The sequence below is a fragment of the Lineus longissimus genome, chromosome 1, assembly GCF_910592395.1.
Source record: "Lineus longissimus chromosome 1, tnLinLong1.2, whole genome shotgun sequence".
Taxonomy (NCBI): domain Eukaryota; kingdom Metazoa; phylum Nemertea; class Pilidiophora; order Heteronemertea; family Lineidae; genus Lineus; species Lineus longissimus.
In genome coordinates, this window is record NC_088308.1 from 20,691,407 (window position 1) to 20,715,873 (window position 24,467).

General features: G+C 39.2%; 2 protein-coding genes across 5 annotated transcripts; both read right to left on the bottom strand.

Moving 5' to 3' along the window:
* Positions 1–224: 224 nt before the first annotated feature.
* LOC135491493 (dnaJ homolog subfamily B member 12-like) lies at positions 225–8,842 on the bottom strand. 4 transcript variants are annotated; one of them, XM_064777403.1, is made up of 10 exons: positions 8,679–8,842; positions 7,766–8,030; positions 7,242–7,387; positions 6,838–6,984; positions 6,389–6,445; positions 6,124–6,197; positions 4,456–4,476; positions 3,701–3,810; positions 3,096–3,259; positions 225–2,695 (listed from the first exon to the last, which is right to left on the bottom strand). In XM_064777403.1, exons 1-10 carry the CDS (start codon positions 8,809–8,811, stop codon positions 2,586–2,588), a joined length of 1,227 nt encoding a protein of 408 aa, XP_064633473.1. In that variant the 5' UTR covers positions 8,812–8,842; the 3' UTR covers positions 225–2,585. The 4 variants fall into 4 exon arrangements, with proteins under 4 accessions (XP_064633473.1, XP_064633482.1, XP_064633491.1 ...); XM_064777412.1 differs by lacking the exon at positions 4,456–4,476 and adding an exon at positions 5,017–5,034; XM_064777421.1 differs by lacking the exon at positions 4,456–4,476.
* A 4,506-nt stretch (positions 8,843–13,348) lies between these two features.
* Positions 13,349–23,687, bottom strand: LOC135491510 (ribosome biogenesis protein BMS1 homolog). The gene is made up of 21 exons (XM_064777436.1): positions 23,604–23,687; positions 22,699–22,887; positions 22,282–22,472; positions 21,911–21,990; positions 21,450–21,638; positions 21,129–21,271; positions 20,687–20,808; positions 20,238–20,440; positions 19,651–19,781; positions 19,203–19,323; positions 18,305–19,004; positions 17,706–17,951; positions 17,377–17,478; positions 17,032–17,195; positions 16,755–16,943; positions 16,249–16,429; positions 15,854–15,912; positions 15,317–15,587; positions 14,610–14,785; positions 14,246–14,404; positions 13,349–13,911 (listed from the first exon to the last, which is right to left on the bottom strand). Exons 2-21 carry the CDS (start codon positions 22,863–22,865, stop codon positions 13,702–13,704), a joined length of 3,804 nt encoding a protein of 1,267 aa, XP_064633506.1. The 5' UTR covers positions 22,866–22,887; positions 23,604–23,687; the 3' UTR covers positions 13,349–13,701.
* Positions 23,688–24,467: the final 780 nt, after the last annotated feature.

The window sequence follows — 24,467 nt, forward strand, 5'->3', positions numbered from 1 at the left end:
CTGCTGAAAATCTAATGCCAATGGCACATCCAGCAGGTATCAAAGGTAGTGGAGGCCCCAACAAAACCTTTTGGAACAGTTTTCAGTGTGACGCTCATTATGCACTTAGTATTGTAAAATTTCGCTTCACTGGCATATAAAAAAACAAAATGCTGATGCGTCATGCCAGTCTGCACCTCCTGACAACCTGTTCAGATCTGATAAAAAATGGATAAACTAAAATATTATTGCAAAGGCTTTATTTACTTTTTTTGGTAAGATGTAATGTACATCACAAATAAATATACAATAAGAGGCCATTGATGGGATTACAGGACATGTACAAGTATTTACAGTGTTGTTTTCTTGCTACGAAATATGTCCAAACTATCTAACATTCCATTGATATGGCAAAATATACAGATCGGGAAAGATATAAATGTAAGGAGGAGAGGACAATGGATTTGTTCATAATGAAAACATCTTGCCTATTCTGCAAGGATGAAATTAAAACAGGGTCCTTTCTGACACTTGAACCCATTGCTTCAGACCTGCCCCTCATGAAGAATAGAGGAATACTGGGCAAAGGACACCACCCTGACCACAAAGCTCTCTGGTGGAACGCTCTAGTACAGCCAACTTTGTGATCGAAAATTGACTGCATTCATCTAAAAAATTCCGAACAAAAAAGAAAAAGGAGGAGGAGGATAGTGAAGTTATCACCACAGTGGAATGATAGAGGACCATAATTCATGCACCTTCTAAAATGTATATTGTGAACATATTTGCAGGGATAACCTTTCACTTTATTGCCTGTCCGAGTACATCAATTTCAGTTGTGCCAGATCTTTTCAAATGACCGCAATCCTTTATTGTGTGTCGTGATGAGAGTAACTTGCAATACCAGGGTGAATATGAGTTATCAGTATGTTGAATTTCCTAATGTCAATTCAGGTAAAAATTCTAAAATGAGTACGACACAAAGCTTACACAACTAACTAAAACTCCCTCCGAGCAATTAAGGAGACACTCAACACGCATCAGATTTGTTCTGGTGTAATGTACACAGCTTTGAAACAAGCTATAACACAGTACATGTCGAGGGCCTCTCCCTTAGTTACCAATACAAAAGCCACTTCGTTTTTTAAAACCTGTTAAATAAACTTTTGATCAAGCAACACCTTCGCCAATAATATTGACTTTAAAAACAATACCTTACATTTTGAACAACCATGATTGTTGGAAGGACTGCAAAGTGAATAATTTTATTTACAAATTACATTGTATTACTACATGTTCATGACTTATGTTCTACTTGCTTCCAATTTCAATATATTTCTCTGTGTCGGACTATGATCAGTTCAGAGAGACAACTGTTCAGTTCTGCACGTTGCATGTATGTTGTCTCATCAATGAAAGTTCCCACATTTTCAACAAGCTAACATTTGTCTAATACTTACATGTATTGACACTAGCGTGCAATTTCACAACATTTTCAAATTTTTACATTGTATTTGTCTGTCACTGGCTGGACAAATGATCACACTTTTTTACCAATGACTTTATTTTTATTACATGACATGAAACCCGCATCACAATGCAAGTAAAAGTACAAGTAAAATGCCTTTATTAACCATTTACATTTTTACTTGCCATCAAACAAGGTCAACAAGGGCATCATACAGATGAGATGAAATCTCTAATTATGCCTGGACCCAACAACTTCCCTATACATATAAATTAAGTCTCTACTTTTGTCGCATAATCCCCACAAGGAATTTAATGATGTAGACCAAAGTATATTACCTACTATCATGGTTGGCAGTATCAACATATTTGTACATATCGATATATCAGAATGACAGAATAAATAATAGTATTTTACATTTCATTTCATTTTGGCACTGGATAATGTAATTTACGAGTAGAAGGCTGTAGCATACTGTACCATTAGAAAGCTCTCCAAGCATAGAGTACATGAAATAGGCTTGTAATTCGTTTAAAAACTCTGATAAAAGAACAACACCTTAGGAGAACTAAGTGTATCTAGGAACACAGTCTAAACATTCTTCAGATCGTTCATGTACAGCAGATGGTGATGGTGATTTTTGAAATTTCTAGCAAACAAATAACCCAGCATTTTCTTGCATGAAAACACTCACAAAGGCTAATGACTGATAGAAAGATAAGGTACAAACAAGCCAAACTGCCCACAGTGCCCGTCTCAGATCCGTGCTTCAAAAATGATTATCTATTGCCAATGATGATGCCCTACTGTGACACAGAGCTTCTTGGTGAGGATCAACCAATTTGTGATCAAGTCTATTGAGCTGGCATCACACAATACAATGTACAACATGTCATTGTTATATCAAAGTGTCCATTGCCAAATTGTGATCAAAATGAAAGGTTGGGTCAGAGATCTGATATGTCTGATACCCAAACAGTTAACATCCAATTCGAAGTTCACGTCAAACATTCAAAATAATCAGTAGCCGTGCTCTCTGTTCTATCTCAATCACAAAGGTGGCCTCTCGTAGGTTCTCCTCAACAGAAATCATGTTTCAAACTAAATTAGTCCCAAAATGAACATCATAATTGTCCCATCAAGAATAAATCCGTTCTAAAGCATCACAGTTTGGCGTTTTCATTTGCTGGGCTCGTTCGTAAAGCTTGACATCATTGAAGTTTCGGGCTCGCCATAAGGTTGCTTCCTCTGGAACAAGCAGACAGAACAGAACATTAGCATACACTAGGGGAGGAAATTAGGAAAAGACAGGAACACAACTTTGGGCACATTTGACTTTTACAGCTTTAGTCAACATCAAATTTGCAATTTCTCCTAGGGTGGGCTAGACACTTGTACCGGAAACAGATCATGGATTGATTCATCCTGAACAAAATATCAAGCCATTGTGTATGCAAGGTGATTGTTGCTTTGAGTCCCAGCAGATGCCTTAAGTTTGATTGCAAGCTATTTGCTATCATACCAGGGTACCTTCCAGGGTATCTTTAAGGAGGACAGGGGGTGTGCCAAAAGACTGTTTTGTACACTTTTGAAAATGTAGCTAATTATGGATGACCCTTAGAATGACTGGTTTAAACTGTGTACTTACTTAAACTTCTCTCCCTATAGCAGTGCTCCCTCATATTTTGTATATATTCGTGTTCGACTTCTCTTTCTACTTTATTAATACTGCCTTTATAATAAGTGTTAAAATCTTGCTTCACGAAATATTTGATTCCAAGGTTGGCCGTTTTTCTTTCATTAGTGTATTTTCTGAAATGAAAAGAACACATAAGGCTGGGTTTACATCGAGTTCACAATGTCACTTGTAATGATTCACTTTGATAAAAAGCCATTTTTAAAGGAACAGGCTACATATGATTCATATGATTCACTTTTCACCCTCAGGTCCTGGCTTGTCATGTCCTCAAGCCTATGTCATGTATGTCATTTAACGAACATGCCTGAAACAAGTGACACATGACAACATGAATCGTATATATAAACATGGTCACTAAATGGATATGCAGAGTTATAGACTGTGACTCTGACAAAATTATCATTGCAAAGAGGAACACTTCCTTGTGACATGTGTGAAAAAGACTACCTAGTATTTTATGCAGGGTGACAGTTTTTATTGGGAGAAAAACAGCCTGATATAAGGGTACTCAATCATGAAAATCCAAACTGATCAGGATAATTAGTTGAACTTACGTTGAACTGTGTAAACTGTATGAAGGATCTGCTACGAAGAAACTTCCCAAGAAGGACATCAGGACTAGCATTAGTATCGGGGCAAGTTGAATAAGTAACATATAGCTACCCTGAAAAGAGAAATCACATGCTCCTGGTAATCTAACAGAAAAAAACATTTCTTTGATTATTTGTAAAAGTCAAATTTAAGTTAAATGACAACAAGAATTATTCATTCTCCTTCTTGAAACATGAAGTTGAGCTGCCGTAAACATGATAACTATCGATTACCACTGCTTCAGGAACCAAAGGAACTGTTAGCGTAGCAACCAATTTGGTAAAGTAGTTACTGCTCTGAAGCCATACATATATGAATCTAATATCGAATCTACATGCCCAATGTATAATTTCGGATGCAGCTTCATCCAGTCCATGTACTAATTGCTATCAATCTACACAGGAGGATTGAGTAACCATACAGCTCCTCTAGGATTTTTAAATGCATGGATGACCTCACAACCAGATGTTTGCTATGGACATTCCCTTTACAAGACACTTTGGATCCGTGAATGGAACATCATTAATTTTCAATACTTGTGTTTAAAATTTCAGGTGGGGGCTCAACAGGAAAATTTAGGAGCTTGGAAGAGGGAGCTGTGTACCAGCCCTGCTGATTTTTCACAACATTTACATTTTGGGGATGATAAGCTGGATTCTTATGTTCAACAGCAGTGGTGTCAGTGTAGGTTTAAAAAAACAACAGGATGTTGACATACATTTCTCTGCCGTGTAGTATGCTGAAATAGAAACAATCAAAGCTACAACTTTGTGATGCAGGAGGGGGTGGGTGGGGGATACAGATCATGGTACTATGATAGCATGCTGTGAAAAGTGATGTGACAATTGTCTTCAAAATCTGACGTCATCCACATAACATGCTGACGATTGCTGTGTGCTCACGTTTTCTTGAAACGTGTTGTTGCAAAATAACTAACATTAAGTATGGATTTGATTTAATCCATACTTGCTAACATGGAGGTGATGGATGTGAATTGATGTCATGTATAAACAAACATACATGTAGAGTAACCCCTTTCAGATTTCCATGTCGTTTTCAATGATCACGTTTGGACCCTCTGGCAAAGTCATGAAAATACCAAAGGCATGACCATGCCCACATTCCAAACATAGTGATTGCACCTCTCTATCAGGAACACCAAACATTAATATAATATCAGTCTTCGACAGATTATACTGAAGTCCCCATCTGTCCTAACTCATTGATATCAACTTGGGGTATTGTTTGTTACGACATTGTCTTTACATGGACAACTTACCCAACCATCACCACCACCCTATATCAATAATAAAGCTTGGTGGTGTAAATGGGCTACTTTGAGGGGAAAGGGAAATCTCAATCAAAACGGAAGAAGTATTGTACCAAATCTTGGTTGTGTACTTTAATTCTCTTCCTACAGTATGTACACAGTGGTTTTTCAAGCAGTCCTTGGTCATTTTCACTCTGCTCGACAACGGCCAGGGAAAGAGTGGTTGAAACATTGCAGCATACATTCTATAGCAGGAGAACCAGAATACTCAATCAATATTCCTAACACCTTCCTAAAATCTCATTCAAAGAATAAAATACGAAAGTCTCAAATCAAGGTTTGATTATACTCTTTGGTGATTACTTGATACATTGATAGTCGGCATCTAAATGAAATAAGGAGGAAAAAAATGTGTCGTCCATGCGGTGGATCTGCACAAGGATTCCAACTTTCAGTCAAATGGCATGCAGTAGATGATGTCAGTGTATACACTACATACTTGTGTGCAGAGTCTGATTTTAGGGTTAAGCATACACCCAACACTGGAGTACAAAAGTAAACCAAATTTCATAGGTTAAAATTAAATCAAATTGGTAATGGTAGACTGCAAAGTATTTTTGATAGGGCAGGCATTAGACTTTAAGTAAGATTGGCAACTCAAGATGATCTTTGAGAAAAAATATACTGCCCACTGCCAAGAAAGAAATGAAAGCTACTTCAACGTGGGAAAAGCATTACATTGCAGAAATCAGTACTTGGTATACATGAACTTGTAGCATTTTTTAATTTGGTTATTTTTCTAACATATGTCATGTGGGCAAGAAAAACTTCCTTGAGATGAAGGAAGCAGTGGCAAGAATAACAAGAACTGAGATATAAAAGACTCCAATTGTCTGGCCAGTGTACTGGAGTTAACCAGACTGGGTGTTTTTTTCCATTTCACTTTTTTTCTAATCAGACTGTAACAAATGCTACCAAGCACTGATACAGTTTCATAGTGTTAAGATTAAATGCACTCATGCTAGACTAGATATAGCCAAGCAAGTAGCTTATAGTAACAGCACCTACTGCAATGTCCGTTCTTCGAACTCGGTGAAAAGTACGAGTTCTCCTTACCTCTTCTGCTGAACCTCTATTGTGACCCTGTCGTCTATGCTGTGGATGCATTCGGTTCACGTAGACATTAGATGCTGCAAAACGAATATTATGACATGTAGGACAGTGTGATAATGACACACTACTACAAGATCGAGCCTGTAGGGAAATTCTCTTTAGCAAAGTCAGAAGAGTGCTTGTCGTGTCACCCTCAGGGTTTTGTGTTCAAAGTGAAAATGGAGTAAAATCCACCAGAATATAAGTACTATATTTTTAAATAACTCACCTGATGGGAAACCTCCGCCGAAGAACATATTAAATAATTCTTCAGCTGAAATATCACCTGCAAAAATGAGCATCAGAATTTTAAGAATGCAAAAGAGCCCAGCGAGGATGGAAAGAAAAGTCGGAAAAAAGCAGTAACATCCTGCAAGAATCCCACAAAGCATCCTGACTGAACAATATACATGTATAATAAATATTCCAGGGTTAGCAGTATATTCTTAAGAGTAAAGTCATACATGGACTCCATTTTGGCCCTAAAGGTGGCCTTTTTCAGGCACACTCACAGTCACAGACATCAAATACTACTGCTTAGACAGGCACAGAGCCTAAGACACACAATACTAACAGCATGATGTAGTAACATTGACCAAGTGTTTCTTACTCTTTTAGCATTGCCTTAAATTGAAACTGACAATTTGAAAAGCTTTCAATCAATGTCCCTCAACTTACTCTCAAATCCACCTCGTGTATAATCATTCTCATAGTAACCACCATGACTATGTCGATGGCCAGACGACCTTGATTCCTCCTCACCATAGAGATCATATCTACGCCTTTTTTCTGTATCACTTAACACAGAGAATGCATTACCAATAGCTGAAACATGAAAATGAGTATCTAATATGTATTTACTTGTTATGGATAAACAAGAACAACCTAAAAGGGCTTCCGCCAGAGTGGGACAGCCCCTTTTAATGCTGGGATGTTCCCTTGAACGAGTTCAAATCGAATCCTGGCAGAAACCCTGCATATCCATCAATGACAACATGAACCCCAAGACAGTACACAGTTGTGCACAGTGAAAGCACAATTTATGGTACAGCCAAACCACAAATACATGGATCAACATATACCTTTAAATGCATCTGATGAGCCCGGTGCCTTATTCTTGTCTGGATGGAACTTCAAAGCAAGTTTTTTATATGCCTTTTTCAAGTCGTCTTCTGTGGCGTCCCGTGCTACACCTAACACTTCATAGTAATCCTTGCACTTCTTAATTCTGAAATATTAGAAATCATATCTTCAATGCACGTTCTTTTCAGCAAATATTTCACTCGACAGTTGCCTGATCAAAGGAAACATTCTAGTTGGATTACATTAATCTCGTACTTCCAAGTCATATTTCCACACTTTATTCCTCCGCTCCAATTCCAAATGGATGAGATGCTGGTTCATTGTAGGTACCAATTTTGTATTCCTGCCTGGAGGGTATAGCAAAGGTTCAGGTGTCTTTATCAAGAGGCTGACAAAACAGCTCAATCATCGTTCCGATAGGCCAACCCATGACCTTCTAGTTGTGAGCGCGGTACTCTTTTATGACCAAGATATCCCTAGCCCCAGTCCCTAACAACAATTGTAACATACAGACACCACCTACTTTCTAACTGCAACCAACTGATCCTGTGTATAATTCTTTTCAACTTTATGTGATTTATCCCCAGGAGAGGTGTGATTAGCAGTACTGTCTTTTTCAGATTTATCTGAGGCATTTGACATGTTTGATGCTGTGGAATTCTGTCTAGATTGTGAGGCAAAACGACTTCTTAAATTGTCTGCATTATTTTCTCCTGGTTTTCCATCAGATTCGTCATCTTGTTCTCCGCTTGCAGTCCCATTAGGTTGACTTAAACGGTTTAATAAATCTGAAAATGGAGAAGAAAACTTGACAAAAAAGTTGGTCAACACAAAAAATACTGAACAAGCCTAAAAAGGAAGGATGGTGTCATTTTGGTTCTGCCTTTTTTGGCTGGGACTCGGACAGAGGCCCAGGCTCTGCAATGAACACCTGTGCATGGTGCTGTTTTTCCAGGATAGCTCATAGCTGTTTGAGGATGGCCAGACTATCACAAACACAGCGCTATTTCTTAGGTAATGACCAGACGATGTTTACTAGGGACACGTCCTGTGTTATTTTTTAACTAGCCATTCACTGTGCTTTTGGCAATTTGTGATGTTAGAGCATTAGGCGTCACATTTTGAAATAACTGATGTGATATGAACGATAAAATACTATACATGGTCATGACTAATGAGTTTACAATCCCCGTTCACGCAGTCCAAAAAAAGGTAATCGGTTGAATAAAGTAGAAGCGCCACTGTTCAATAGATTTATAGTTAAATGCGATCAAACTATGTCATTTCCGATCGGGGATTGTAAATTTTACGTGCCTCACATGATGACGGTCATGCATGCATGTACATTTTACAGTGTATTTGCACTGGGAAGTTGCTTGGAATACCGGCAAAAAAAGAGGTTCTGTTCCTACTTTAATACATCGAATAAGCTTTACCTTTGGCTTTATGTGAAGGATACAGTCTTTCTGCTTTCTCTAAAAACCTAATTGCTTTATCATTGTCTCCCGCTTGGATGTATTTTAGAGCTAATTTGTAACATTTTTCACTTTCATCTCTGTTGCCCTCCATCTTGATGTGTCGTCTTTCCGAAAGGTGTCACAAAGAAGAGTTGTGATTGGCTGATTAAAAAGTATCAGAAATTGTATTTTAGTTAATATTCTGCCAACTCTTTGCACTAGAACTTAATTAAGACTGTTATAGAGTGTCTATGATATACTCAGACAAGTAAATAACGGCAGCGTTATCAAAATTGAACCCAGATTTTGGAATCAATTAATAAAATTACGATATCTACGCCTAATTAATTAACCAATCAAAACGCAGTTGACATCGGCAAAGAATGACGTTGCCTTCTAACGAGTTCTGGCGATAGATGGCAGCACGCTCAAGAACGCCATTTTGGAAATATTTAATTGTTTTGGTGTAACTTTTATTCGAATAAAACCATATATACTCAGACGATGGAGAATTTTTCTAGACTGTTGAATACACTGGGTCTTGTACTTTTATGTGCAGCGTTGTGTTTGGTTGATAAAGGTGCCTATTCCAGTTTTTAACACCAATATTTCTTGTGTTCCAATTTCAGATTTTTGACCTGAATTCAGTTGTGTACACCTGTACACGACGGCCCTGTACATTTTTAGTACTCATAAATGACTCATACCTTAGTAAATGTTGCACTAAAGGCACCACCCTTTGCACTATGATCACCACTTATGTACAAATACTGTTTTTACATGTTTTATTTGAAGTGGACATAACCTGGCCGAGGGACAGCTCGTTTGAGTGTGCAATAATTTAATATATTTTATAAGACAAGAGACAGGGTTGACAAGTCAAACCGGAAGGCCTACATGCGGATCGAAGCAATAAAATACAGGCCCGACACTTAAAACACTAGTATTCAAATTGATCTTTCCCTCTTTTTCACTTTCCAGGGCAAGCCTTCCAGTGTTACCAATGTAACTCTACATCCAACGCAGAGTGTCTGGAGAATTTTCCACCAGAGACTGCCCTGTCTGGTTCAACTTGCAATGTTGCTGGTGCTAATTACTGTATCAAAGTAACTGGTGCATGGGGAGGTAGGTAGAACAAGGAAAAAGCTTTGATCGGCAACATTCCTTTACCTCTACATGTAGTCTTGGCAATGCTGGATCTTATATTGACTCTCTTAACTGTGACATATTACAGTCCTGACCACTCAAGTTGATAATTGCATCAAATGCTAAAGAACTGTCTTTGATTGTCACCCTGGTGTGCTTAGTTAACGTCATTTGTACTTTTGAAAATGAAAAAAAACAAAAAAGACACAGTTCATAAAATACTTCACAATAAATTCACAGGGTAAAAAGTTGCCTGATTGCTCACTGTCACACATTTTATATTGCTTTTTCCTTTGGACATAAAAATACAATGTTACTGAAACAAAGGTAAATCTTTTAACTGAATTATGTTTATTTCCAGCCGTTGTTGGAACATACAGATTCTGCAGCTCACGCGATCTTGGCAACCAATGTCAGTATTTTGGCTTTGATGACCATGACCGAGTATACCGAGGCTGTGTACACACATGCTACCAAAACAACTGCAATGGTTCAGGAAATTTAGTCGGAAGTATCGGCATGAGCGTTTCAATAGCAGCTGCAATACTTGCCTGGCTGAAGTGTTGATTAGACTAAGGACTTTCAAAACCTGCCATATGCTTTCAACCGTTGTATGCAGTGATTCTGAAATCTTAGTTCATACATTGTGTGGCCCTGGAAGACACAACTTGGACAGCTTACATAAAAAAGAGAACTGCCAGTTAATTATTTCTGCAGTCACCACTGTAACAGTCGGGAGGGACATGCTCCCCCCAAAAAAGCCATTGGAATCTATTTATTAGGAAAGACTGATAACTTGAGTCATTCTGTTTAGTATGGGTTTTATTTGTAGCAGAGTCGATTCAGAATCACTGGCTGTACATTTGTAAATAGAACAGTACCAAGTGCAGATGTGGTCAGCATAGGTCACATACAAATTGAATTGAAATTGTCCTTCTGGATGGAATAATGTTCATGAAATATTCAGTTCAGGAATTTCCTATGTTGCTGCTACCAAGATTAATCAAGATCCATCCAAATATTTTTGAGTGATGACCGATGTTAGAAATGTATTGTTTATTTTCAGTAAATACTATTAATTTCTGTATTGATTCCCTCTATCGATCGCAACATTCCAAAACTACATTTTTTTCTCTCATCATTTGACATGTTTGAGTCCAGTCACCACATTCCAATTATATGTAGTTATGTATTTACATTTTAGCTTCAAGTATTTCAAGAGTATTTTATACTGACAAATAATGTAAATGTATATAAAAATGATTTCGTCCAATGTGTAACTCATTCAAGTTTAGGTAAGCTTGTATTTAAAAACTTACCATTCATTGACAGGGGTCTCAAGTGCATCATGGTCTGTCCATCTTTTGTGATATATTTGGAAGCTCATTGAAAACTAGTGTGGAGTCTCAATTTCTTTAGCCTCACAATTAAAATATGTGCACATGTATTCATCAAAAGTGCTCGCAATCATAACAGAGCTGATTTCAAACCAATTTCACGAGCCTTACATTTGCTTTCAGGACCCTGTGAAAGAGTTGGTATATTTCTATTGATATTTTATAATCATGTAAAAAAGAAATGAATATTGTGCACAGTTGTATATATTAAGTGCATTTACATGTATCCTTGCTGGATCAGTACATGTAGAACATTGCTACAAGTACATGGGGGACAGCTTGCAGATAGACAAGTACATTTTCAGAATCTATTATTCGTCATTGTCATATAACAACATGTACATTGTACACTAGTATCTTGCAAAGAAAGTTACAAACTCCAACATGCACGAGGCAAATCCATGTAGTACATGTTATTGTTATAGGTTACTGGTAAAAGATGATAAAAATGTACCAATGGTTACAAATTTTAATGTGTCTGTAATTTTTGTACCTGAAAATAACGCTTTACAATAAAAGAACATATCAGATATATCTCGTGTTACATTGGTTCCTCAAGTTCGGGCTCTCTCCTGTCTTTTCCTTTCCTACCATTTGTCATGGTTGGAATCTCTCCTTTTGGTTGTGGCAGTGAAAGGATCTAACATATGTACATCATTTATGTACACGTACATCGCTTCGGACTGCTATTCTATCAAGACTTAGCAGCTTAATGTATGGCCATTCACTTGAAAAACAGATTATGAAGACATCCATGACAGGGAAATATGAGAACATACCAAGTTTCCACTGCCAAACCAAGTTTCCACTGCATGTTAACCCTGTGTTGTGTTCTAAGCACGGCTTTGTTGTGCATCAAAATGGCCTGGCAATAATTAAGAGAAAATAGTGACGTGTGAGGCTGTCCTTGCTCGATGCAGGTAGTCTGTGCAAATAGTGGTTTGTATTTTCTCAACTTGTAAGTGGGCATAAAGATTGTCGAGAAACCATATAGAAGATGAGAATGGGTGTTGCAACACATTCCAGGGACCAAGAACAAAGCAAGGGTACTGAATGAATGAGTTCTCACTGTTGAAAAATCTTCCATGATTGCCATACATGTAAAGCCAATGAATGACGCTTGATCTTCGTCACTGTGACTTGATAAACCATGGCTCCAAAAAATGATTAAAGGGAAGCAGGGATAGTGTTTTCCTGTCTGAAGTACATGTATATAATTCTTGCTGGTAGCACAGATATTAAAGAATAACAGAGAACCAGGTTGGAAGAGCCTAATAGCCTGGTGGTTAAAACTGCTGGCTACCAGGCAATGGGGCCTGAGTTCGATCCTGCGGAAAACTTAGGATTGTATATACCGGCCCAGGTGACCCAATTGCTAGGCCACTATATATGGCCAATTTCAAAATGGTAGTATTGTTATACATTATCATGCTGGAGTTTCTCGATCTGACTGGTGAGCTAGCTTGGGGAAAGATACGAGCACCAAACAATCTGTGAAGTCAACAGTAAGGACTCTACTCTCAGCCTCTTGTTGGTACATGTATTAGAGAGGTGATGAAATGTTCTGGCAACACACGTGTAACAGGATCTCCACGGCAATATTTGGGACAAATAATGAAGCCATACTTATGCAGTGCACAGAATGTAGTGGCACATCTCGACTTGGCTAGGAAAGACGCAAACACCTTCTTCAATGGCCCGATAGTGCCTTCTCCCCACAAAGACGTGATTTACAGAGCAAGTGGCAAGAGGTCATCTCTTGTCAACATGTGCAATGTTTGCCAAAATGAAACCTGGCCTGATAATATGATATCCTCTGACTGGGACACTGGCAGAATGTCCACTCCTCTGCTGCTCACCTTAGCTGGAGCTCAAAATCCTTCATCTGAGACATCATAAATGAAAAGGTTCGATATTACTTGCATTCATTTGACATACAAGTGCATGTATTTTTGAACAGCACTTGGACTTCCTCCTCTCGGCTGTCCAGTCATGGTGATAAAGACAATGATTATTTTAAGACTAGGTCACCTACTTCTGGGCTGTGTACATGTATGGCCTACATGTACTCCATACTGATGAAACTAACAAAGCGAAAGTAAAATTTATGTTATTTATTGACACAAAATGAACAGTGCTCCATCCTTTATTTTTACAATTAGAAATTATCAAATGAACAGAGTACTTCATTGCCCTGTGCTGAGCATGAAAAAACAATTTCCACACAATGCAAAAGAAGAACACTACATAATGGTACATGATGGTATGGCTGACAGTTTTCATTCATATTTTGATGGAAATATTTCGGGGGCAAGTTCATGTCATCTGGCAATATAATGGTAGATGTGCAAGTACTGTCGTGGGTCAAGACATTCCCAGGGGTACATAATCAGCCTTCCAATACTGTCACATTTTTACTTGAAAGTGTCCTTTGATATCACTATTAAGTCAATACAGTTCTAATCCTTGCGCATTCTCCGTTTTTTCTGTTCTAACTTTCCAAGTTCTCTAAAGAGTTCCTTCTTCCCTTCTTTCAATTTCTCCTCCCGAGTCTTCTCAATCTTAGCCATCTCTTTCTTGTGTTTCCCAACGCGTTGTTTCATCTCGGCTCTCCGCTGTTTTATCTTCTGCGTGTTGAGCGTCTTCAGCATCTTCATCAGTTGTGCAACCTGAAAATAAGAGCATACATCTTTAGTAACTCATCTTTGCAACACTTACATTGAAGTGAAAAGAAAAAGATGGGTCTGGTCGTGTCTTGCCATGAGGATGTGGAAATTCAGCCTTCCTCTCAAAGTTCTACATATTGGACATCACCAGGAACAACCTGGTGAAGGACTGTATAATTTGAATGACTGGTACCGAACAAGACTAGTCATAGCATGAATTAACTTGCGAAGCTCAAGACAGCGCTGACTGGGGCATTGATGTGTGCCAACCATCCTCCCATTGTCAAGTAAACTGATACACCATCACCTACCAAAATCACAAGTTATGGACACTGACCTTTCTTTCCTTAGGCTCCCTGATAACTGCTACCCGCTGGCTCTGGACCAGGTCCACTGCCTTGCTGGGAATCTTTGGCTTGTCTTTGAAGGGAAGATTCCTCTGGAGAGCATTGGGAATGGACAGGGGACGGAATGTCTTCTCCCTACGCTCGATAGGCTGGAAAGTAAAGGCGAAGTCAGCATTGTCATCAATGAAGGAAGACAACGGAGCTGGAATATGTCAACTCATACAAGTACACTACATTATGAACCGCCACACCCCTGTGACCAATCAAGATGTCTGCACCACAAACCACGGAAGTACTTGTAGCCGTACTTCCTGTGTGGGCAACTGGCATATCAGGTAAGTGATTGAGCCTCACCTTGTAGAGAGAATCAGGGTTGTAATTTCCCTTCACGCCCTTCTCCCTCCTGAGTTGGCCAGTCGTCTTCATGCCCTGCCACTGGTTCTTCAGGTCCTTGGGAAGCAACATGGTGGTTACCGGGTTGTAGAAGTTGGGCACTTGTATTTGGTACCACGTTCGTAGAAAGACAATATCTGAAAGCGATGTTGTAACATTCTAGAGGACAGTTTAGGGCAACTTTCAGACCATGCATTACTTATTTATCATGTTCATCATCATCATTCTAAGCATCGTATTGCCAAAGACTTCTTTGATGATTCATCTCTGATGTCATGAATTACATAGCCCGGCAGGGAATCTATCGCTAATCTATCCATCCTAAAAACTGACGACTCTCTACTCATGGCTAATCAGTGCCCTCTGCACAACTTTATCTCCACTCCCTGACTGAGCTGTTTGGAAAGGGGATAAGAATCCTCCTCATTCCATCAATTTAACCACATCCGCTTTCTTCATGAACAACCAATTCATGCACAGTTTTTATATAATACAATGTACATCCCAACATGCGCAACTCTGAAACAATGGGTGATATGAATAAAGACTAGCAAATGCTTTTACTTCAATTTTGTACAGAAAGGCCTAGTGTAAATGTACATGGAGTTTTAGATAAAAGCATTTGCTAGTCTTTATTCATATCACCCAATCTTTCCTAATCTACTCACCACTCAACAATATCTTGTCTTCGAATGTTGCCCTAAAAGCACCAGGAGGAACCTTCGCAGCCTTCTTGATCATGCCACGGATCCCGCTAACCGTTCTGACACCTGCTCCTTCAAATTTACTGACTTCTAGATTTGAATTGAACATGCCCTCAATAAATGCAGTCTTCTTGTAGATTTTTTGTGGAGTTCCGGTGAGTTTGAGCTTTTTGACAATAGTGAACGATTTGTCCAACTCCAGAACGACTCCCGTGGCAGCTATTCTAAAACCAGGCTGAAAGAGAGAAATTGAACTTAAACTCTCGCCCTGGCATGTGATCATGGAGTACAACCATTTACATTTTTTGCACATCTCTCCACTGTTTTTCAACCATGTTGACATGGTCTAGTGTCTCTCCAGTCTTGTTGGACTGACTGCTCTCATTAAGACTGAACTGTTCTCCTTGAATCTAAGCATCAGACAAAGACACACATATTTTTTCAAGCATGTATCTCAAGGAACATCTGCAATTCTAACAATTCAGATTTAAGGAAACTCACCACTCCACCTGACACTGTCTGCACTGCCAAAATACCAGTATTCTGCGGGGTCATGGGACCTTGAATGAAGAAAGAACTCTGAGGCATGCTACAAGTCATGACCCAGGCTGCAATCAATTCAAGGGTTCGAACTCTGGCCTTGTAACACTTCTTGATCCAAAGGTTCGAGCCCTTGCCTTGTAACAATTCTCAATCCAAGCGGTCAAAGTCTGGTCTGTTAGACATTTTCAGTCCCAAGGTCGAGACACGTGTTGTGCTCAAGGAGTCCACCACCCCGATATTCCAGAGTGCTCATGTAGTGACTAATAAAAGTGGGCCTGATGACAGCTGCTGTGAAGCATTTTTACACCAAAATAATAGCTATTGTTATCATTTTTCACACAGTCCTCACTCACCCCACAAGGCAGCATGACAGTGAAGATGTTCTGGCGTATACTTGAGCAGACGATTCCTCATGTTGTGATCCTGGATTGTATACAGAGGTATCGTTTGGAATCGCCTCCAACCCAATGAGACGATCAATGGATCACGTGTCTTTAAGATCTTCTTGTGCCAGCGATGTTTCTTGAACCTAACCTACAAATGAAACGAAGGTGGACTCATAAAGAGTTAAACTTGCTGGAAATGTGTCGAGAGGATCACTGCAATATCAGTTAGATTAATCTTTTTCAATAATCAAACATCACCTTGATGACAGGTTTCTTAAAAAGAGAATCATCAAATTTTTCAGGGAAAATTTTCAATGTCACTGCATGAAATAGATGATATGACAGGTTTGTGACATCTGTAAACAAAGGACTTTGCATTTGAAGCCAAAGGTACATGTAGGCACATTGAGAAAAAGGGCCTAATCAGGGCACTTGAATGAAGCTGGATTAGGAAAGAATTCTTTCAGCCTTACCTGGAGTAGACCAATAGTTTCCTCTACATTCAGCAGTCCACCTAGAATGACTGGATAGGTGGCATCAAAGTTAGTGATGAATTCACACGGCATGGAATCGATTTCAACTCGGGCATACATGCCAGGGCGAAATCCCTCATACTGTACTCGTAATGTATCATCTAGTGCTTCAAATTCGCCTTTGTTTAACTGGAATAAAAATCGTGCAAATTATAAAAAGATTTTTCGAAGTCTAGAAGTAATGGAAGGAAAAGATTTTACTGGAATTTAACCTCACCTGTGCCTGTTCATTCAGTGAAGCCTTGAGCTCATCAAAATATGAAGATGAGCCCTCCGCCTCGTCATATTCACTGTCAAACATTGTCTTTAACTTTCTCTTCCTCTCTAGTCGCTTCTCTTGAATTTTCTTGGCTCTGGCTTCTTCCCTTGTCAGTGGAATTTCTGGAGGAGAAAATAAGGAAGACAATAAGAAGAGATGAGAGTGCTCGTTTATAAAAATTTCTGTAAACACACTTTTTTAGAGAAAATGTCACACAAAAGCAATAGACAGATAGACCATGTGCTCAACCATTACATGACCTTATGACCTTGACCCATGATTGAGAACAAATCGTCTGCTCACCATCTTTCTTTGGCTCCTCCTTCTCTTCCTCACTACTCTCACTGTCTTTGCCTTCGTGCACTTCACCCGTCTCGAGATCTTCAAAGTCACCATAAACTTCATCTGCAATATAAGGCAACTTGGTAATAAATGTATATTTACTTAAGAAATTGCCCATAACATAAATGTGTTTCACAATTTGAACGATGGTAGAAAGGAGGGGAGCGTCACAGGGCTTGTTTGGATTGTCTTTCAGGTAAAACTTCAGTGGGATATGTAAGAACTCTGGGAGGATACCTCAGGGAAATAAGTAACAATCATATCAACAAAAAAAGATTTGTGGTACCCACCATCTGCATCTGCATCCAAGAGAGTTTTCGCATCTTCACTTTTATCCCACTTTCCAGTCACGAAACAATCCTTGATCAATTCCCTCACTTCTTCCAAGTCCGACTCCTGTAGACTGGCAGCATGATGCTTGGTAGTATCCAGGCCGTCTACCGAACCTTTGGGCTTCTTGTTGACTTTCTTGGGGAGCTTGAACAATCCACCTATATCGTTGTTCTCATCGTCTTTTTCTTCCTGATCGGTACTTTCTGCAGCAGAAGAGTACAATACATAAAATCAAGTTATAAAGAGGCAGAGATAGCAGTCTCTTATTAATCAGCAAAATTCAACAAAGAAAAATATTCAAGTATGAAGCATGTGTATCATACACGTATAATGCATTGGATTCAGACATGTCATGGGTATGAAACATAGGTCTCCCTGCTGGAACTACCAAATGTCAATTGTCTTTTTGGCATTACTTGTGGATGTGACCCTAGACTTGGACACTTCACCGAGACTAGAATAGCACTCAAGATGCTAACCAAGTTGTCTCACAACCCAACAGGTTGCCGCAATGGTCTCTTTCAGATAATCATATAACGTGTGACTTGGTACTAACCTTTTCCATAAACCATCTTCCTCCAGTTAGTAGTGCTCATCTGTCGCCTATGGAAAGCATCGGAAGCTTTTCCCGCCAAATTGTCTTTCCATCTCAGTTGGCTGTCCTCGTCTCCAGATTCGTCGGACTCCTCATGCACGTTGAATCCACTATCCCCACCAGTATCCATCCCCTCATCAGAACTCTGGTCTTTATCACGAGAATATTCACTTTCGTCACCAGAGTTTTCATCCTCATCCTCCTCAGAATCATCACTTTCAGCCTCAGTATCTTTCTTGTAAACATCCCCAACTTTGCTAACTATAGTCATACTATTAGAACCAGGTTTTGATTTCAATTTCCCTTTTTCCTTCACAGTTTTTGCAGGATGTTCATCATCCGAATTTTCAGATGAATCACCATCGCTTTTATCAACAGCATCACTATCACTGTCATCATCACCATCACTACTTTCATCATCATCATCCCTGTCCTCATTCTCATCACTAGACCTCATATCAACCACAACGGTAGTCCGTTTCTTCACTGAGGGAGAATGTAAATCTAACCCATCCTCTAGGTCATCATCACTGTCCGCAAACACCAATTCTTCTTCCTTTTTGGACTTCTTGGCTTGTGGTTCAATCGTGTACTCTCCTTCATCATCATCATCATCATCATTGTCATCATCATCATCACCAGACTCGTCATCTTCAGAATCCTAAAATTGTATGTTTCAAGTAATAATCAAAAGACTATTCAAAGCCTGGCGTTTTGGTTAAAAAGTAAGACCATTAGTAACTTAAATAACTTGAAGTAAAAAAAAACTGGTAAAAATGTAGCACTGTCTTACATGTACTACTCTTACTATATTGAATACAGTGTCGAGTACGAGTTTTCTGCCTGGCTTGTAACTTACTGAATCGCTTCCTTCCTCTTCTTCATTTCCACTATCTTCAACATCATCGCCAGGGAGAGCCCTGCGCCGAACTCGGCCATTGGAAAAAACTTGTTCTTCAGATGGCATATCTGTATTTGACCTAAAAGACAAGTTTAGAGATGATATAGAGGTGTAGCACTGTCAGAAGGTACGGGGCCCAGTGACGTTGTATTCAGATGAAGATTCGAGTCAAAATTGGTTTACACATCACATGAACCTGTGTCAGGATCTTAAAGGGACAACTTGGGATTGGGATTCAGGCATAGACACACAAGTACAAAACTTGGTTTTGCATCTCATCCAAAGGAAGCAGCAGTTGAGCTGGCTGACAAGCCCAAGGTAAAAGGTATTGAGAAGGAATGAGGTGAACCGAAACAACTTCTATACCTCAAAATGATCTGTGCACTAACAACATGGCATCACTTACATATCTACATCTTCAGCTTTGAGTGGTGCCGTGTTTGAGAACAGTGACACTTCACTGGCCGCCATTTTGTAGTCTAAGGGTTGTTTAGCGCCAATCAAAGAAGTCATCAACTCATCTGCAGGTCTGTTAGACTGAAAAAAGGAAAATATCTTCATATTTCTGAGTCACAGTTGGCATACACAAGAACAGCAGTCATACATTTGATATCGCGCTCACACTCTGAGAGGTGTGTCCAACTCTGACCTCTAAAGGACTTATCATATTCCATGGTGGTGGTGAGCGTTCTCCGATAACATTGCTTGAAAGTTTGACAGACTGTTTTTGAGGTTCAGAGCGTCATAACGCACTATGCAGGCTCCGATGAAACCATGACTTCGAAGGCCACAAATACGGTCAATTCTAGTGAATAAAATCATTGCTAAAATGGTCTTTAGGGTCTTGAATGACTGGAAACAATATAAAAATGAACTGGACACTTGAAGTCAACAAGTCAAAAAAAATCATGTTATTTTGTCCTCGGATCAACATCTGAATCTCTCTAATGATGACAACTATTACAGAAAATACGATAGATGATTTTTAGTTACCTTTTGATGCTCCTTCTCAGTATGATGGCTCCCACCAAGATCAATATAGACTGCATCCTTGTCATAAACAATGCCACCCACACCGGACATAGGGGCATAGATTAAACGTTCCTTCTCATTGAGGTTCCTCTTCTTCATTGCCTGGGGCAAGGGGCATGGATCAGGGAGGAAACTCATGTCCTTGATGCTGAAATCACCACAGCCTGGTGAAAAGATACAAGGAAGAGGTTTTATGAATTCAACAACCCAACCCCTTGGTTCAAATTTGCAGGCAAAATGATTCATATAGGCCTTTTCGAATAAGAAATTAATACTTAGCTGTTTCAAGGCTGCTTGGGTAGAACTAAATTTTATTCCCAAACCCTTGTTTTTGGTTGGCCTTTTTAGTCTAAATCAAAAACCAAGGCCGCCAGCTATTTTTCTTCAAACAAAGTTTTAGAGTGACTCACCAGGAATGTGAACACTGCTATGATTCTTGAAATGCGTGCCCCTGACGTAACCGTAGAGACAAATCTTTCTGTCACACTTCGCATCTTGTCTTATAGCTTCAGGGTCTGTGACATCCTCATATCTGAAATAAAAGATAACAACACCTGAAATGCTTGGTCGATTGGGGGCCCAGTAAGCCCAAAGCCAGGCGTTGGTTCAACTCTTGACAGGACCACTATTGTTTCAACTTATCATAGTGAACTGGAAAGCACCAATCATGCCATTGTCAAATGTCTCCCCATCCAGGGGAATGAAATGCACATCATTTCAACTGAATAAATGCCTTTACCTTGCTTGGATTGTGTTTGTCCAAAATGAGCAAGGGATAGGCCATACTGAATTGTTGAGTAGGTTGGGAAGACGTGGTTGATTATACCCAGACGCATGAGTTATTACATTTACCTGTCAGCAATGATATAGGGATGAGTGGTTCGCCACTGCAGGGGACGGAACTTCATCACTGATATGAACCGTCCAAGATTATGGATCTCAGTTTTCTGGTATTCTCCATTCACCATTCCAGACAGGTAGAAAAGTTTGGCACCCTGAAAACAAGCATTTCAAGGCAAATATTATCATATTTTAAACAACTGATCCGCAGTACCAGTAGACATACTAGATGGAATAAGAAGGAATATTAAAGTCCCTCTTAAATTACCCAAGGAAGCTTCAAGAGTTACAAAAGAGTTTTTACATTAGCCGGTAGGTAATGAGATTACACACCTGATATATTTCAGTCCAAAATCTGTGTTTTAGTCGTTTTTTTGTTTTACGCAAATGTTTGTTGTTCCTGAACATGTCCAGATGAGTCAGGACACCCATGATCTTTGGGAACCCATGCACCTGGCAGATATTCAGGAATTCAAATGTCTCCATTTCAAAACCAAAACTGGCATCCACAAGAAGCAGAACCTGAAAAAATTAAAACATACATGTCATTGTCTTAAAGTTTGGTTCAGAGTTCTTGGCCATGTTTGACCAAAACAACAGCTCTGTAAATCTCTGATCAATTCCAGTGATATTAGTAATCACCAAAATATTGTGAAGTGTCTGTAAGAGCCAATAATGATTCAAGTTTGCTCGCATGCTCACACCTCAATATTCTTAACACTGAATCTTTCTGTACTACCAACAGTGGACAAAGCAAAAAGTCAAAGGCAAGAAGCATAACAATCATCACCCACCAGGTCAGCTATCTTGGCAATATCAATCATAGCATTGATGTCATTGTTACACTCGATAAAGGTTATTCGCCTCTTCTTACCTAAAAGATATGATGAAACAAAGGAAATTACGGTACTCTGAAACCTAAATAACATGTCTTGAGTAATTGCTTGTATTTCTCACTGACCCTGGATAACTCAAGTGAGGAGTTGAACAACTGATGCAGAACCAACAGGGTTAAAATGTGCCAGCAATTTCAAAATTCAAGAAGAGAGAATTAGAAAATGTCCTTCAAAATAGTCATATTGCGTCCCCAAGTAGGACCAGAATTTCTCAAAAAGTTTCACCCTTGATCAAGTAATGGCCTGAATACAAATATGAAGAAACTTACCAGACACAATAGTGACAGGACCCTGGATATTGGATAACTTTGTTTTGGTAAAACTCTTGATCAGGCAGTTCATCAGCGTAGTTTTGCCCACCTTGGGCGGTCCAACTATTGCAACACATATTGGTGGCGGTTCTAGAGGGGTCCGATCAACAACTGGAATATGGTGCTTCTTGACCTGAACGTCCAATGACCTGGTAAAAGAACCAAAGTTATGGTTAAAAACAAGGCATTGGATTTTATAAAGAATTTTTACATGCAAAAAAGAGTCTGAGAGTTAACCAGCAGGGTGATAGATCTGAATGAAACTACATGGTATTTCCAACAAATAATATCCGAGGCAATTGAAAGTTGCAGGCCAAACATCATAACCTTCATGTAAAGGGAGTATGTAATGAAACAAGGTCCTCCATATCTCACCTTCTCACAAGCCTCTCTGTTTTATTGACAGACTGGATTGCAAATGCCTTTGGGTTCCTCTGTCTGGCAGTTAAATCTTGCTCATGTTTATTCTTTGCCTTCTTCTTCTCTGCTTTTGGTCCTGCATGTCGCTTGCGATGACCTTTTCGGCTGCTATCTTCTTCCATTTTTGAATTACAAGTTTGGGTCCTGTTTATGAGGAGAATTGTATCATGTTGGTAAAGAGCGATTAAATATTCTGCAGCCAAGGCATAGGAGTTTGTTTGGGCACTGACCAGTATCAGTAATGCCTTTCACCTGTTCCTCAAGTTCCCACGACGCATCGTTGCATGCACAGAACATTTTTATCATCAGTGCAACAACTGACTATATATACTCATTAGAAGAAGAAGAGATGAAGAACCAAGGGTCACAATGGCTTAGTTAATATTGCATTATGATTGTCTGATGTGTTTTGAGTATGTATGTGTTCTGCACCAATACCTGATGAGCGCTATCTTAAGATTGCGCTGCCCATGCTTAGGATCCTTTAACTGCAAAGCCATCCACAGTAAGATAGTTGTTTTGTGAATTTTTTCAGTAGGTTGGTTCGGGGCACTTCAACACCTGCTGAGTAAGTCTTGATCGGACTTCTCCATCTGGCTGTGTTTATACCAGTTTGTCTCGAGGTAGAACAGAAGAATTTTCAGAGTGTCAAAATTCTCAAACTCTCAAACTGAGGAGTATAAGTGCGTAGCTATATAGTCTGTCAATGCCAATGCATCGGGCACGTGCATTTGGTACAGGAGACATATGGGGCAAAAAGCTCAGAACGTTTTTTCCAGTTTTCGTACCAAATGTTGAACTGAAATGTTTCTTATGTCAAGAACTGATATTAAAGAATGAATAGAGAGTATTTTGCTTACCTTTGGATTTTTAAAACAGTCAGATTTTGCTAAAATAAAATTATGAATTTTGCCCACATGTAAACATGGGCGCAGCCATTTTGACGTTGTTATCGTCGTTGGTGTACGTGCCATGCTCCTTCACTGTGAGTACTCTGTGGGTAGGTGTAAACTGTAGACGAAAGTGTGGACGAAAGTGTGGACAGCGGCCCTCTAAGTTTGGTGGGCTGGCATTTCTTTGTCTTTCAATATATTTAAAAGAAATTGAAGTATATTATGCATTGTAATCTTTTTAATGGGTCAGCGAAAGAAAAAAAGGAAAAAATTATTTTGATGGGTGATTTTGATCAATGAGTGGACGGGCTTTTTTGAAGGTTTCGAAGTGGCCTTTGACTTTGTGGACGGGGAAATGCGAGGTGTAGTGTCCAAATGTGGACTAATTATCAAAGAATTTGTTGAAACTGTGATATTTCTAACTAGTCCAAATAATATTCTTTCACAAAAACTACTTTTATTTGAATGACAATGACAATATCATTCAGTTATAGGCAAAAATAGTTGGCCCTCTCTCAGACCAACTTTCGTTGATCCAAGATGGCGGCACCACTGAAGCCCTGTTGAAAGGTTACTGTAAATCAGTCAGGAGCTATACTAGTCATCAAAATCACCCATCAAAATAATTTTTTTTTTTTTTCTTTCGCTGACCCATTAAAAAGATTATAATGCATAATATACTGCAATTTCTTTTAAATATATTGAAAGACAAAGAAATGCCAGCCCACCAAACTTAGAGGGCCGCTGTCCACACTTTCGTCCACAGTTTACACCTACCAGACCTGATAATACAGCATATGCTGTCACAACCAGACCTGATAGACAGGAGAT

Excerpts from the sequence above, each read along its gene's own strand:
- LOC135491493 (XM_064777395.1), bottom strand. The coding sequence starts at position 8,811 with ATGGAGGGCAACAGAGATGAAAGTGAAAAATGTTACAAATTAGCTCTA. Across the intron at positions 7,388-7,765 it reads CAGTTGGTTGCAGTTAGAAA|AATTAAGAAGTGCAAGGATT; the intron begins GTAGGTGGTGTC and ends CTAATATTTCAG. Across the intron at positions 6,446-6,837 it reads TACACGAGGTGGATTTGAGA|GTGATATTTCAGCTGAAGAA; the intron begins GTAAGTTGAGGG and ends TCATTTTTGCAG.
- LOC135491510 (XM_064777436.1), bottom strand. The coding sequence starts at position 22,865 with ATGGAAGAAGATAGCAGCCGAAAAGGTCATCGCAAGCGACATGCAGGA. Across the intron at positions 19,782-20,237 it reads CTGAGAAGGAGCATCAAAAG|TCTAACAGACCTGCAGATGA; the intron begins GTAACTAAAAAT and ends TCCTTTTTTCAG. Across the intron at positions 13,912-14,245 it reads GGGAGCCTAAGGAAAGAAAG|GTTGCACAACTGATGAAGAT; the intron begins GTCAGTGTCCAT and ends TCTTATTTTCAG.